Below are 15,075 nucleotides of genomic sequence, written 5' to 3' on the forward strand. Positions count from 1 at the left end.
AATTAATTCTGGCAGCAGCAGGAGTGGCTGGTTTCCAGGGACAGCAGTGACAGCAGTACCAGTGACAGACGGTGCAAGGTTCTGCATCCATTTCTGCAGCAGCAGGGCCCACTATGCCGGTAATGGCTTGTGACTTGTGCTTTAGCCCGGCTGGTGTTTCCCTTGCTCTCACCTGTGCTCCAAGGGGGTTCTCCAGCTTTGTAAGTACACCTGTGAACTTCCCATTGCCCTTTAATAAAATCATTTTCTGCTTAAATTAATCAATAGATTTTTATTGCTCAAACCAAAGACCCTGACTGATACAATCTATTATTTTCCCTTTTCCTTCCCTCTTTCCTTCCTTCCTTCCTTCCTCCTATCTTTCTCTCTGTATGCATTTAATACTTGCATAACTTTATATACACACAGATATACATATATATCAATATGAAAGTACATATGGTAAAATATTAACGTTTGTTAATTCTGGATAGTGGGAATGTTGGCGGTTACTTTTATGTGTTTTAATATTCTCAAAAGATAATACTAGCAATCATATACACATGAGTAAATATATGCACATATATATCATATTTATATATATCACACATATATATCGGGTTGGCCAGAAAGTTCGTTTGGGTTTTCTAAAGAGCTTACAAAAACCCGAACGATCTTTTTGGCCAACCAATATTTACATACGTACACATATATATCACGTATTATTTCAGTTTTCTAAACCCTTTATTTATACTAACTCATTTACTCCTCATACAGGCTTATGAAGTGGAGCCAGTATTCATACCCTCCTTTTACATATGAGGAAACTGAGGCACAGAAATCTCTAGAGACCTGTCCAAAACCACACAACTTTAAAGGAGCAGAGCCAGAAGTTAAACCCTGGCAGTCATGTCCTGCGTCCTTGGCTTTTAACAATATGTGGGAGATGAGATAGCAAGGTGCAGACCCCAGAGTGTTTTTAGGATGGAGGATGAGCTTCCTTATGGGCTGAGGGGAAGGAACAAGCGAGAGGGAGAGGAAGATACGAGAGAGCCGGGCGACATTTGATAGATGGGGCCACCGTCAGGATCACAGGGCCACACTTCGCCACGCACAGCAGGAGGAAGAGGACTCCTGATTTGATGCGGGCGACAGGGAGGCAAAGGGTCAATTTATGGTTTGAAAGAAGGTGAACTTCCTTATCTGGGAAATTGAAGACAAGGTCACCCAGCAAGGAGGTCGAGGAGGAAACAGGCAAGCTGCAGCCAAACCAGGCGGCAGCACGAGGGAGCCGGGGTCCTGCAGGAGGCTGGCTGCGGGGAGCAGGGGCTCCTCCAGGGAAGAAGAGGAAGAAGAGAACTGCAGGCTGCGGACTGGCGGCTCTGTCCTTGGTCCTATTTTTCTCAAAACTGTACTGCTCTGTCGACAGACAGACCCAGGAGATTCCCCATCTGTGGGTGAGGTTGGGGGACCCAGGAAGTGATCCTGGAGCGCAGGATCCTTCAGAGCAAAGAACGAAGCATCTTCGTAACCAGACAGAGGGCAAGCAGTCTGCTGTCGGTCCCCGCTGGGCAAGGACTAGATAGTCACAGGCTCCTTCTCCTTCCCTCCAGCGAGGGTGTGAGTGTGTGTGTATGTGTGAGAGAGAGAGAGAGAGAGATAGAGAGGGAATATGAGCATCCGTCTGCGTGCCTGCCAAGCTGGCGGTCCCTCCCGTGGACCCGCCTGCCTCTTACCTGCAGAAGCATCCGTGCCAGGCTCTCCGTGCTGTCCTCCTCAGCAGGACCTGCATGCAGCTTCTCCGGTCACCAGAGCTGGGATCCTGGGCACAGCAGCCTGTCTTCAGAACTTGTCCAGCCCTCCCCAGGAAGCCAACCTGACTCTCAGTGTCAGGTCTTCCTCATCCGCCAAGGCATGTCCTGTCCCAGCATCTGTCTGACCAGGAAATGAAGACACCCAGCTGGGCTCTGCACCTGCCTTTCCATTCTGGGGCGATTTTGGTCAGCTGACCAGGACCTCCAAGCCAGGTTGGTACTCTGTTCTTTGAATGGCTTGTCTTCTGTGGTCACAGGTAAGAAAGGCGCCCCCGAGCTTGTGTTGGGGACGTTGTGAGGGCGGTTCAAAGTGATATGAGCAGATTAGCAGCTTCTGGGTACTTAGGAGGGAGGTATGTCAGAATGCTGGGAGTTGCCTGCGTCTAGAAAAATGTTAGTCTTTTGGTTGTCCCCGCTGGGGCTGCCCCGATCCCAGTGACAGTCACCCCCTCCCACTGGTGAGGGTGGCTTGATCTCAGGAGTTACTGGCTTTACTTTACTGAATCTGCTTCTATGTCTTTATTACCACTCTTCCTCTTTTGTCATTTATTTATTCACTCAGTGAATACTCTACATGCTTTAACAAAGGCTAACAGACATCAGTGTTATTCACTGACTTAGAAGATAGCAAGTTCTTCATTGCTGGGTTTTTCCCGAGGCTGGAATGTGTGGGGGGAAATGATCAGCTGGTGTGGTAATCCAAATGACCTTTAAGATTCCACCCAACCTTGAGATGGCAAGCTTCTGCGATTAATTGATGTATTGAGCAGATCAAATATAAAAGCTAGAAATAGGCTCTCTCTCCCCTAAGCATCTCTGATGAAATGATTTGGAAGAAAAGACACTGTCATTTCCTCAATGATTTGAAATGATTTGGAAGAAAAGACACTGTCATTTCCTCAATCAAGAGACTTTCTTTGGGGTGTTGACAGTTATGGGAGAGTAATGACTCCCAGGCTTGGGATTGTGCCAGATGGCGGAGAAGTGTGGGGTGAAATTGAAGCAGGTTTTATGGAGAAGGTGGGGCTTGTGAAAAGAATAGAATGGGGGTGAGAAGTTGAAAACCGGCTGCAGTAGGAAGATGGGCAAAGAAGTCAGCCCACGTCACCTTGACTTCAGTGGAACCAGGATTCAGGATGTGGGCAAAAGAGGCTGACTTGAGTTGGGGTATGGGGCGCGGGATGGTCTGGACACACTGGTACATTGCAGCGATACAAGCACAGTGAGGATATTGGCGTCTGAGCCCTTTACATATGCAGTATTTTTTGTATGGGTTTCCCTGTGAACTCCATTCACCCAGACCCACTTTATAAACAGGGACATCAGCCCGCAGACATCACCCCCCTGAACCTGCCAATCCGACCACTTAGAGGATCAAAGGGTCCAGGACTCTTCCTCTTTCAATAGCCTTCTAACAGGAGGTGGAAGTTTAATCACTGTCAAATACCTGGAAGAATTTCTCCTTTGGTTTCCGGTGACAAATTAATGAAATTATCATAGTGGGCTAATTACAAGGGATGCAAATTTGAGGCATCTTGCAGGAATTTGTCCGCTGGAGTCAATTCAGTCTCATTTGCACATTCTTCCAGAGGGTCCAGGATGGCTCTGGTTGGGTCTTTATAGAATGCAAGTTCAGCATGCCTGGACTTCTATTTCTTTTCCCCCTGTTCTCACTAATGGGGAAAAAAAAAACACATGCTTTTATTTAGTGCCCTTGAGTGAAAGGTGAAACAGATTATAGCCTTGGGATTTGTGCACGTGATGTCAGTTGGAAGGAGAGGTGAGTGAAGCTGCACACAGAGGAACCTCTTAGAACCTTGGATCCAGGTGAGCCTGGATTCGGGGTAGGGCACCTGTACCTTGTCACCACCTGTCTGCCACAGACCTCAGTCGTGATCATGGCTGAGCAATGACAGTCACGGTGCTAAGATCTATAAAACACAGGCGAGTACTGGCTGAGGTGCCCATACAAAGTTATCCTTCTAGTTGGCACCACTGAGTAGCACTTGAACACGTTATAGTTTAGAAGCTGAAGATGTGAGCTTGAATCTCGACTTCATAGCTTTTTAACTATGTGGCTTGGGCAAATCAGTCAACTTTTCTGAACATCAGCATTTTTTAAATGTAACTAAAAGAGGTAATAATAACCCTTCCCCATACCTTCCTAGGGGTGATGGGAGGCCCAAATGAGGTCAAAGGTGTGAGGCACGAAGGTTCACTTGTGTCAAAGATGCATCATCCTAAGAACCCTTTCCTGGGCTCACTCAGGCTTGGCAGTCAGAGGGAGCCACGTGGAATCCCCAGGGAGCTCCGCCGTGCCAGCTCCCCAGGCCCTGCTGGGGAAGCGGTCCGAGGTTCAACCCACAGCCAAGGCCCGGCCTGCCCTCCTTCTGATGTCCAGCGGCAGCCAGACCCCTCCTCTGAAGCCATGGGCCCCGCCCGCCCTGCACTCCCGTCCACGACAAAGCTCGGGCTGTGGTGGCTTTTTCTGATCCCGGCAGGTGAGTGGGGATGGTCCCTAGGGCATTCTGTCACACCTGTGAGCTCACACATGCCTCAGGGAGGAAACTCCTGCAGCTGGGCTGGTGGCAACCGCCAGAGCCGCAGGGGAAGTAGCTGTTCCACCGCGGGAAGGTGGGGGGGGGGCGATCGCTGCGTCACCTGAACCCCCTCGAGTCGCAGTGCTCCCCATGTGCAAAATGCCAACTACACTGTGACCCTCCCAGGGCTATTGTGTGGTGACCTGGAATGAGAGCCTGTGACTAGCGCCTGGGATACCATAGCACACGGCAGCTGTTCTTATCGATGTTCTGAATTTTAGAGCAGTAGTTCTTGACCTGCTCAGGCAGGAGAACCCTGAAGAGGTGAAGCTGTTTGCAGAACACGGTGAAATCAGACACGGATGATTCCATCAGACAACTGGGGACACTTTGCCCAGCTGATGAGAAGGAGCAAATGCCTGTGGTTTGAGGATAAACAGGCGAGATGCTCCAAATGGAAGAGAATTTCATGGTTAGCATTAGTGGTTCATTACAAGAGGATGGGAGTGAAAGTTCCCAGGGCCAGGTTCACGATGACACGTGAAGCCCTTACCCCTGCAGCTCACCCCACACAATCGGGCGTCTCCCCTACATTGCTGTCCCTTGGGGCTCCCCAGTTCCAGGCTGGATTTCATCCCCTGTCTGACTTCTTCCCACTGCTCTGCATCCCTCTCAGCACTTGTTTTCACCCCGTATCCATCAGTCACAGAGTAACTGACATTTCTTGAGCACCAACCATGTGCTGGTTGCTTTGTAAGCTCTAACAGACATGATTATATTTCCTCCTCGACAGTGTTTTGAAATAGGTTCTGGATTAGTGTGCCCATTTTGCAGATGAGGAAACTGAGGCTCAGTGAGGTTAAGTGGCTCTGATTGGACAGGAGAGGGAGCCAAGCGCCCAGCACCACGGACTCCCGGAGACCCCTCTCTCCCCTCCTGTCCCACAGCATCCGTGCAACAGGCCTCCCCCACCCAAGCCGAGGACCGCCTCTTCCAACACCTCTTTAGGGGTTACAACCGCTGGGCGAGGCCGGTGCCCAACACCTCGGACGTGGTGATCGTGCACTTCGGGCTGTCCATCGCCCAGCTCATCGATGTGGTGCGTCTGTCCCACCATCCTTTGCCCCCTTGGGATCAGCCCCAGGCATGGGCCCCTTTCTGGGGCTCCTCGTCCCTCCCCAGCCCCAGCCCTCCCAGCCCACCTCAGTCAGAGGATCACCCCTCGGAGCCTGGGGATACTCCATCTCCCTCCCGCTCTCAGCCCTGAAACCCCTCCTGGGAGGGCGTTGACCGGCAGCAGTGGGTTTTCTAAATGCCCTGCCTTGCTTGTTCCACCTGACATAAGCCCAGAGGACCCAGTGGAGATAACCTGACTGAGGGTGGCAGTGTCAGGAGGGGTGGTGGGTTGGCTGGGCTTGCGGTGTCACCTAAGAGGTTCTCTGGTGAGTGGGGGGCCTGAATAAGCCCCTCCTACTCTACCTTGTTTTCTGGGGCTCGTTCATCACTCTAATTGCTTTCTTTCCCACTACCGGCCAGGATGAGAAGAACCAAATGATGACCACCAAAGTCTGGCTAAAGCAGGTGAGGGCCCCTCCCCCGGGCAAGACAGGAACGGGGTGGGAACCCACAGACAGACCCCAGCCCCTCCCAGGACTCTTCCACTAGAAGCATGATTCTGAATTTACCTTTTGCCTGAGTTGCCACTCAGGATGTTCCCAAGGCCAGCCAACTGCAGACTGCTTCTCGTGAGGGGCTGTACTCTTGTGCGGCCAGGCTCTGTCCAGCACCTGAGAATGTCACCTACAAGAGCCACGTGGTCCCCTTTCTGGGAGTGGGCATTGCCTATGTCCCTGCTACCGTTTGCAGATCAGCTCGCCGAGTCATCACCGAAAACCATGCGAGGTTTAATTCTGCCCGTTTTACAGCTGAGGAAAACAGAAGCAGAGGGCAGCTGGTCTAGACAAGGGTGGCCCAGGTGTGCCCCACTCAGAACCCCAGGCTCCTCCTGCAGGAGAACGCTGAGTGTTCTGTGTCTACGCTGCCTAACAAGCTACCCCCAAACTCACTGGCTTAAAGCAACTGACAGTTTATTACATCTTTAGTTTTTATGGCTAGGAGTTTTAGTGGTTTCTTCTGCTTTGCACGGGGACTCCTGGGGTTACTTGGTGGCATTTGGCTGGTGGCTGGTCTGCTCTGGAGGGTCCAGGATGGTTTCACTCACAGGTTCATCCCTCAGCAGAGATGTCTGGAAGTCTCTGGAAGGTTCTGGAAGCCAGGCCCAGCTGGGCTCTTCTCCTCCAGGCACTTTCAGGGTCTCTCTGCCTGTTCTCTCCAGTAGGAGAGTTCGGACTCCTCACCTGACGGCCCAGGGACCCCAGAGCGAGGGTCCCAAGAGATAGGAAATGAAGTTGTTGTCTCTTAACCAGAAACTGGCTCAGCACCAATCCTGGCCAATGGATGGGTAGCCCTCTTTGATGTACCATTCTTGGGGCAGAACTTAGGGGCACAGGCTTTATAAGAGCCTGAATATATTCTCTCCTCTTTACAGATGAGGTGCAGAGCCATGAAGGGACTTGGGAAGCCATAGCAGTGCAAGGGTCAGACCTAGAACCTGGGTGGCCATAATTGTCCCCATAGGCCAGTTACCTAGGCTTCAGGGACTGGAGTAGGGAGGAGAGGAAGGAGCAGGAGTCAGGCCAGCCAGCACCGCCTCTGATTAGCCTGTGATACCATGCAAGTTAGTCTCAGAGCCTCACTTTGCTCATCTGTAAAATGGGGACAATATAATCTATTGCCGATTAATATAACACAACTTGGTGTGGATGCCCCCCCAAATGTTGGTTGAACCTGAAAACTTAACAGACAATGGACTGGGGGAAGGGGGTACATTTATGAAGACCAATCCCTTTCAAAATTATTCCTCAATGTCCTGAGAAATCCTGACAATTTTAGCAACAGTTTTATCTTTCCTACTTTGCAAGTCTGGCCCCTCTCTCTGCCTAAGCCTTCCCGTACAGAAAATCAATCAGCTCCACTGCTGGGCCAGCATCTTCCCAGGTGTGGTTTCGGTACCAACGGCAGTTTTGTGAGATGATTTTAGTTGGGTCGCAATCCTTTTTTTAAAATAGTCATATATTTCTATTTTAGTGGATGGTTTCAAGCGCTGTGGGTTTTCCAGTTATTTCAGTGATGTAAAATTCAAAAATGTATGCAGGTTTAAAAATAATGAACTAATTTAAAGGGAAATACTAAGTAAATGCTAATATAGGCAGTGCACATATAGTGGCCAAAATTATGAAGCTGGGACTTGAGTGCTTGAAGTTTGTGAACCATTGGGCTGGATCAGTGCTTTTCCTCTCATGTGCCTGCTTCCTGCAGACACTCCGGTTTCCCTTACTTCTTCCTGGACCCCTAGGCAGTTGATGTGTTTGTGTAAATGTTACACGACTACCCTTAGGGGGGAAAAGGCACCACGCACAGAGACTTTTCAAGGGCACACCGCTGCCCTATTTTAGTGCAAATGCACAAAAGCAAAATGGCCCCTAGAATTAGGGCAAGTTTGGAGACAGGGAAGGCTGCCACTTACTGACAGAGTACCCTCTAAGCCTCACTTGAGAAAACAGATTCGCTTGGACCCGCCGGTGGAAACAGGGCTCCTAGGGGGCGCTCTAGAGCACAGTTGGAAATCCACCGCGTGACTCCCCTTTCTCAGCTGTGTAACTCTGATAAAGGGGTTGTTTTACCCCTCTTGTCCTCAGTTTCCTCATCTGTTAGATGGGGAAATACTTCCACCTGCTCTGCACTCTTTGCCCGGCTGTCCCATTGAGGGTCTTCCTAGACAGAGGGTGTGAAAAACCTTTGTAAACTGCGATACAGTAAAAAATGTTACTACGAATGAGTGAGGCTGCTTGCCGGGGTCGTCCAGCTAAGGAGTGACAGAACAGAGGCGGGACTAGGGTGACCCGTCCTCCAGATGTGCCCGGGACTTTGAGTACAAGAGTGGGGGCAAAGCGAGGGCTAGATTATTTTAGACGGGACTCCCCGTTCCCATCTCGGGGCCCTTTCCGGGCATCGCGGCCCTTTCTATTCTGTGGGGCTAGGTGAGGAGCTCCGGGCGCTCCGGGCGCTCCAGAATCCGGCTGCTGGGCGTCCCCAGGCGGCCCTAGGTTTGCCCCGAGGCTCCCTCCCCCGGCAGGGCTGCTGACCTGACTCCCCTCCCCACGCACAGGAGTGGAACGACTACAAGCTGCGCTGGAACCCGGCCGATTTCGGCAACATCACATCCCTCCGGGTCCCTTCGGAAATGATCTGGATCCCCGACATCGTCCTCTACAACAAGTAGGAAACGGCTGGGGTTGTGGAGGCCCCTTGGGACCCCTGAGACAGGGGGCTCCCTGCGAGGGGCGGGTAACGTGAGGCTTGGCTGGGTTGGACTTGGGAAGTGCGCCCCCTTGTGTCCAAGCTGCGTGGCCTTCCTTTCAACTCCTGCTTTGCTCATCCTCGCCGCACCACCTTTTCTCTTGATTCCCTTATTTCTTTCATCTTGTTCTCTCACTCATACACCCAAAATTTATTGAGCACCTACTGCATATCAGTGCCTGCGCTGTGCTAGTGGGACACAGCTGTGCCAACACCGAGCATTATTTGAAAAATATGATTGGTGCAGGCTGTGAAAACAATGCCTAAGTGTTGGAGTTTTGCAGGATGGCATTATTGTTGGAACAGGTAAGCAGCATCCCAGGGTAACAACTTTGAAGGGATCAAGCATGCGTATTTTAAAAAATATTATTTATAGTTGCCCTGTATTCAAAACCAAAGAGGACCAATCTTTGAACATAATGACTAAAAGTTAGTAAAAGGCAGGGGAGTCTAAAGAGAGCCCCAGAGGACCAAGTCGGTTTTTTTTTTTAATAGAAGATATAAAGAGCTATAATTTCATTCATGTTTGGCATCAGGTAATTCTTCATTTAGAAATGAAGAACTTAGATGTTTGGCATGATGTTTGTCTAAAAATATTTTCTGAAGTGGGGCTCTAGGGAGCACTAGTTCCTGGAGATATGAATAGGTATGAAAAATAGTTCTGTGGTCAAATAATTTTAGATAACATTGTATGTCATTAAAACCCTTTCTGCACCCCAGCCCCAGTCCTTTGGAAAATGTCATTTTAAATGTTGTTAGAACTTGTACAGACAAGAAACCCCTTTAGCTCAGCATTTCCCAATTCATTTGACCCACATTTAGAAAAGCTATTTTTAAACAATAGAATAAAGGGAAACAGATCCACTTCTGAAGTTAGGTGTCTCCAGATAGGTCAGAGGGCGGTGACAGTGATCCCTTTACACTGCCCAGTCCTGGTCAGGCCCAAAGCCCTGTCATCTGAGCCATCTCTTTAAACACACATTCAACATGAATTACCTGCAAGGTCTAACATTGCCACTGGACTCATGGACCCCTCACCCCATATCTGCACCCAGGATCTCTCTAGTTTCTGTTTCCTGTGCACCTGGCAGAGGGCAGGAGCAAAGTCCTAGCATCAGATAGGACCCAGAGTTTTAGGATTGCCAATAAGGCTTTGGCCAGTGTTACTTGATTATAACAGGAAATTCTTTTGATGGGACAAAAGTTCAAACCAAATTCTTGCAGACATTTAAAGAAGGGTATCTCCTCCACCCACTCCACTTCAGGTTAAGAAGACCAGGGGAATTGCTTCTTTCCTTCCTCAAAATGGGGGCACATGTTGCCATCTAGTGGTGCTTCTGTATGATGACAAAAATGCCTTAAAAAAGTTTTTTTTAAACTTTTGCCCTGATCTGTTTGTAACTCCCTTTCAAAGTTCCGGTTTCCAACCTGCCTAACTCTCTATCCTGGAACTACTTCAAGGGAAAGAAGTCTCTCTTCCTGTGTATTCTTTTTTTTTCTTTAATTTTATTTATTTTTGGCTGCGTTGGGTCTTTGTTGCTGCGCGCGGGCCTTCTCTAGTTGCAGCAAGCGGGGGCTTCTCATTGCGGTGGTTTCTCTTGTTGAGGAGCACGGGGTCCAGGCACGCAGGCTTCAGTAGTCGTGGCACGTGGGCTCAGTAGTTGTGGCTCACAGTCTTAGTTGTTCCCTGGCATGTGGGATCTTCCCGGACCAGGGCTCGAACCTGTGTCCGCTGCATTGGCAGGCGGATTCTTAACCACGGCGCCACCAGGGAAGTCCCTCTTCTTGTGTATTCTTCTGGTTCTCCTGTCTTTAGGATTGACCGTGGGAACTGGAGAGGGAGGGAAGGCGGGGGCTGAGAGCTCACTGCGCCACCTCGCAGGGGGAAATCGGACTCAGGCCAGACTGGTCACCGCTGTTCCAGTGTCCCCTGCGTCCTCATGGGCCCTTAGATGCCTTAAGGGCCCTCACGACGCCCACTCGGGCCCCGCCCTCACTCACGCCCCGCCCCCAGCTCGGCCCAGCAGCTCCTCCAGCCCAAACACACACTGTGAGTTTTATCCTTTCCCTCCTCTGTTCCTTGTTCTGCGGATGCTCTGCTGGTCCGCCCTCCACCCCCAGCTTTTGCCAAGTCCTACCATCCATCAGCGCTTTGCTAAAATGGCAGTGTGCACGGTGACCCTGCTCACCGGAAGCGGGTTCCCCCCAGTAGTTATAATGCTGTTGCCAAACCGCCTGCCTGGCGTTGTTCGTGTTCAGGCCTGCTTCTCATTTCCTCGTGGTTCCCTAAGGGCAGGCATGAGTCTCCCCTCCATCAACAGCTCCTGCAGAGGCCCCAGTGGGTGCGGCTGGCTCAGAAATGCATGTTGAAGGAAGACGGATGGCGTCTTCCTTCACCAGCAAAGATGTCAGGTGTCTTCTGAGCAGGGAAGTAAAAATCTCAGGTATAAATGACATGACCCCCAGCAGAGGGGCTTACTCACCATCTGCAGGGGTGGCGGGGTGGAGGAGAGAAAAAAATACTCATATAAACAATCACTCTAAAATGTTAAATGAATACAGACAGGCCATCAAACTACATATATACCACATGATCACAAAAACGTAAAAATGCTGTATGTGTTATCTAGATGACAATCAAATATATATGAGATATAGATATATCTCATATATGTATAGATATAGATCTATAACATCAAAACGTTAATAGTGGTTATTTTTAAAATTCTTGGTACTTTCCTATATTCTTAAATATTCCTACTTTTGTAGTTAAAAAGATGGTGTTTGAAAGACAACTCAGGTAGCTCTAGATGTCTGTGTGCTGGGGAGTCTTGCACAAATCCCAACAACTTGGCCTGGTCCGGCTGTGTTATTGGGGTCCCCCTGCTGAGGGTTATCTGGAGCAGTCTGGCTTGGGTGCCTGGGGTGCGCAGGGTCCCCCCAACGCCTCTCCTCTCCGCAGTGCAGATGGGGAGTTCGTGGTGACCCACATGACCAAGGCCCACCTCTTCTCCTCGGGCACCGTGCACTGGGTACCGCCCGCCATCTACAAGAGCTCCTGCAGCATTGACGTCACCTTCTTCCCCTTCGACCAGCAGAACTGCAAGATGAAGTTCGGCTCCTGGTCGTATGACAAGGCCAAGATCGACCTGGTGCAGATGGAGCAGACGGTAGACCTCAAGGACTACTGGGAGAGCGGTGAGTGGGCCATCGTCAACGCCACGGGCACCTACAACACCAAGAAGTACGACTGCTGCGCCGAGATCTACCCTGACGTCACCTACTACTTCGTCATCCGTCGCCTGCCGCTCTTCTACACCATCAACCTCATCATCCCCTGCCTGCTCATCTCCTGCCTCACGGTGCTCGTCTTCTACCTGCCCTCCGACTGCGGCGAGAAGATCACGCTCTGCATCTCCGTGCTGCTCTCGCTCACCGTCTTCCTGCTGCTCATCACGGAGATCATCCCGTCCACCTCGCTGGTCATCCCACTCATCAGCGAGTACCTGCTCTTCACCATGATCTTCGTCACCCTCTCCATCGTCATCACCGTCTTCGTCCTCAACGTGCACCACCGCTCCGCCAGCACCCACAACATGCCCCACTGGGTGCGGGTGGTCTTTCTGGGCTGCGTGTCCCGGTGGCTTCTGATAAGCCGGCCCCTGCCACCCTTGGAGCTCCGCGACCCCCCAGATCAGAAGCTCTGCCCCTCCTACCGCTGGCTGGAGACCAACGTGGATGCAGAGGAGAGGGAGGAGGAGGAGGAAGGCAGATGGGCGTGTGCGGGTCATTCGTCCCCCTTCACAGGTGTCCCTTACAGCCATGGTGGTTGGCACCCAGGGGCCTCGGGTCCCAAGGCGGAGGCCCAGTTGCCGGAGGGTGGGCTCCTGCTGTCACCCCGAATACAGAAAGCACTGGAGGGCGTGCGCTATATTGCCGATCACCTGCGGGCCGAGGATGCTGACTCCTCAGTGAGTGGGGGCTGGGTGAGGGGCCCGTCCCCCGGGGGACTCCACCAGCCTAGTCGGGAGCCATCCCTCCAGGGTGTCAGCTTGGGTCAACCCAGGCTCCTCCATGAGGACCCATCTCCCTTAGTCACGGCCTTGGAGTCTGGAATGAATTGTGATGGAGAATGTCTAGCTGGCAGCTCTGAAAACGTTTATTGGGTGGGTGGCAGAATAGCAGTGAGAATGTCCCTGCTCGGCCTAACTGGGAGACACAGGACAGAGATGGAGGGGGTCTCCCCACGCCATCCTCACGCAGGCCATTTCCCACCATTGCCCGTAGGCGGGGGTGGGGGTGGGGGGAGGAGTGGGGGGAGGGGGAGGGAACTCCTCAGGAGACCCCAAACAATCCAGCCTCCCCCTTTGTCCTGGCGGGCTCCTCTTCCTTCCTGTTCTGGGCTCTGGGCATTTTGTGAGCTTCACTATTCACTCACAAACACTGAGGAAGCTTGGGTGGGCCTGGTGGGCTCCCCTCCCCCGCCCCCTGCTGTGTCCTGAATTACTAGGTAAGCAAGCCACTGCCCAGGGTCACAGAATCCTTCTTATCAACTTAGGGAAGGATGAAAGGCCAGGAGGTTATTACTGGGTGGCCTTGCTGAGTAGATAAGACAAATTAATTGTTATCTAATCCGGGAGCAGCTAGGAGTCCAGATCCACTTGCCTGGGCTGTAGGCCCCAATTCCACAAAGCCCCTACCCCACTGCAGACACCACCCCGCCCTTCCCTGGGCCACACCTACCCTCACTTACCCCCCCAGCGGGTGGGTGAGTGGGTCGGGAGGCAACATGGGGGCCCAAAGTCTTCACCATTTTGTAACTTCTGAGTGTTGCGTTTAAGTCACTGCAGGCCCCCTGGGAGGGTTCGTGCCCCTGGGTGATTCTAGAACCTTCTGTGTCCCTCCAGCCTCCCTTACCTGGAACTTGAGAGCCTATGGAAAGGCTCTGGGCTATTGTCATAGGGGCGGTATAGGATGGGAATCGCTAGGAGAGGGTTGTTTGAGTCTTGAGACATCCCTGTTTACCGCCCCGCCCTCCTTAGCTCCCAAGGTCTCAGTGGCGTCACCGCTATCCCCAGTGCCATTCTTACAGGGGCTGCACGTGCACGGGACACCTCCCCTTTCCCAAGGCCTCCGTCAGTCACTGTGCACCCATCTCCCCTGCAGGTGAAGGAAGACTGGAGGTATGTGGCCATGGTCATCGATAGGATATTCCTCTGGTTGTTTATCCTCGTTTGCTTCCTGGGGACCGTCGGACTCTTTCTCCCTCCGTTCCTCGCTGGAATGATCTGATGCCACATCGCCTGCTTTGGCCCAGACGTGGCATAGCTGACCGTCTTTAACGGCTGCCGCCTCTGGAGTATGCCTTTGGGGTCAACACCATCCAACTACAGGTGCCTTCCCATGGCGTCCGGACATGGAAGGCTTCTTGGAATGATTCACTTGACATTATTGTAGTTTGTGCTGAGAATCTGCTGGGCACGGAGCCCTGTTCAGATGCTGAAGAGCTGGGCCAAAAGGAACTTGCTCTGCAGAAGGGTACGACGTGGTGATGACAATGTCAAGACGTATAAGCTGCTCCTGGGATGCAGACTCTGAGGGATGCGGGTGGGGGGAACCCAGGGGTTGGGGAAGGGCCATGTGAGGAGGCTCAGACCTCAAAGGAGGGGTGTGTAGGGAGAGAGTGCCTCGGGGGGGTGGAAGGGCTGTGAACAACATTTGGGATTCAGGAACGAGCCCCAAAAGGCAGGGGGGACAGCCAGACTGAGGTGGGCTTGAGGCTGGGGAACAGAGGGAGGAGGTTGGAAGGGGAAGAGGAGGAGGAGGGCCACAAGTGGGGTGGATGCAGGTAGCTGGGCCATCCCACCCACCTGGAAGCTCTTGTGACAGCCCAGACTTCCCCCTACCTTTAGCACCCCCCGCTTCCCCGTTGCAGACCGGCTCAGCACCAGCCGGCCCTCCGAGAGGTGTGGCCTCACTGAGACTCCCCATCTGCAGGGCCGCTATCTGTCCTTCAATGCGCATGGACAAACCAGAAGGACACCTCCAGCCATTCCTGACCCAACTCAAGCCCGCGGTGCGCACCCTCCCTCCCGCACAGGGCGAGTGGTGGTCGACCCCCAGGCATCCAGGACTTTTGCTCTGAGGAACTGAGAGGAATGAGCTGGATGGCTTTGGACCCCGAGACGTTGCAGGAACCCTTCCCTTCCCAGCCTGCCCGCCCTTCTTACCCGGAGCCCCGCGATGTCTTCTGACCGGCTCTGTGCAGCCTGTCCTGCCCCTTGGAATCCCGCAGTCCCTCGCCCTGAACTGAGAGGAGCTGC

General features: G+C 52.2%; 1 protein-coding gene across 1 annotated transcript; it reads left to right on the forward strand.

Moving 5' to 3' along the window:
- The first annotated feature begins 4,221 nt into the window (after positions 1–4,221).
- CHRNA2 (cholinergic receptor nicotinic alpha 2 subunit) lies at positions 4,222–14,103 on the forward strand. The gene is made up of 6 exons (XM_028169200.2): positions 4,222–4,294; positions 5,281–5,432; positions 5,870–5,914; positions 8,562–8,671; positions 11,715–12,723; positions 13,919–14,103. The coding sequence occupies exons 1-6, from the start codon at positions 4,222–4,224 to the stop codon at positions 14,042–14,044; spliced, it is 1,515 nt and encodes a 504-aa protein (XP_028025001.1). The 3' UTR covers positions 14,045–14,103.
- The last annotated feature ends 972 nt before the right edge of the window (positions 14,104–15,075 follow it).

This window comes from Balaenoptera acutorostrata, chromosome 6, assembly GCF_949987535.1.
Source record: "Balaenoptera acutorostrata chromosome 6, mBalAcu1.1, whole genome shotgun sequence".
Classification (NCBI taxonomy): domain Eukaryota; kingdom Metazoa; phylum Chordata; class Mammalia; order Artiodactyla; family Balaenopteridae; genus Balaenoptera; species Balaenoptera acutorostrata.

Coding starts and splice junctions, on each gene's coding strand:
- CHRNA2 (XM_028169200.2), top strand. CDS start 4,222: ATGGGCCCCGCCCGCCCTGCACTCCCGTCCACGACAAAGCTCGGGCTG. Junction 5,433..5,869: donor TCGCCCAGCTCATCGATGTG/GTGCGTCTGTCC, acceptor ACTACCGGCCAG/GATGAGAAGAACCAAATGAT. Junction 5,915..8,561: donor CCAAAGTCTGGCTAAAGCAG/GTGAGGGCCCCT, acceptor CCCCACGCACAG/GAGTGGAACGACTACAAGCT.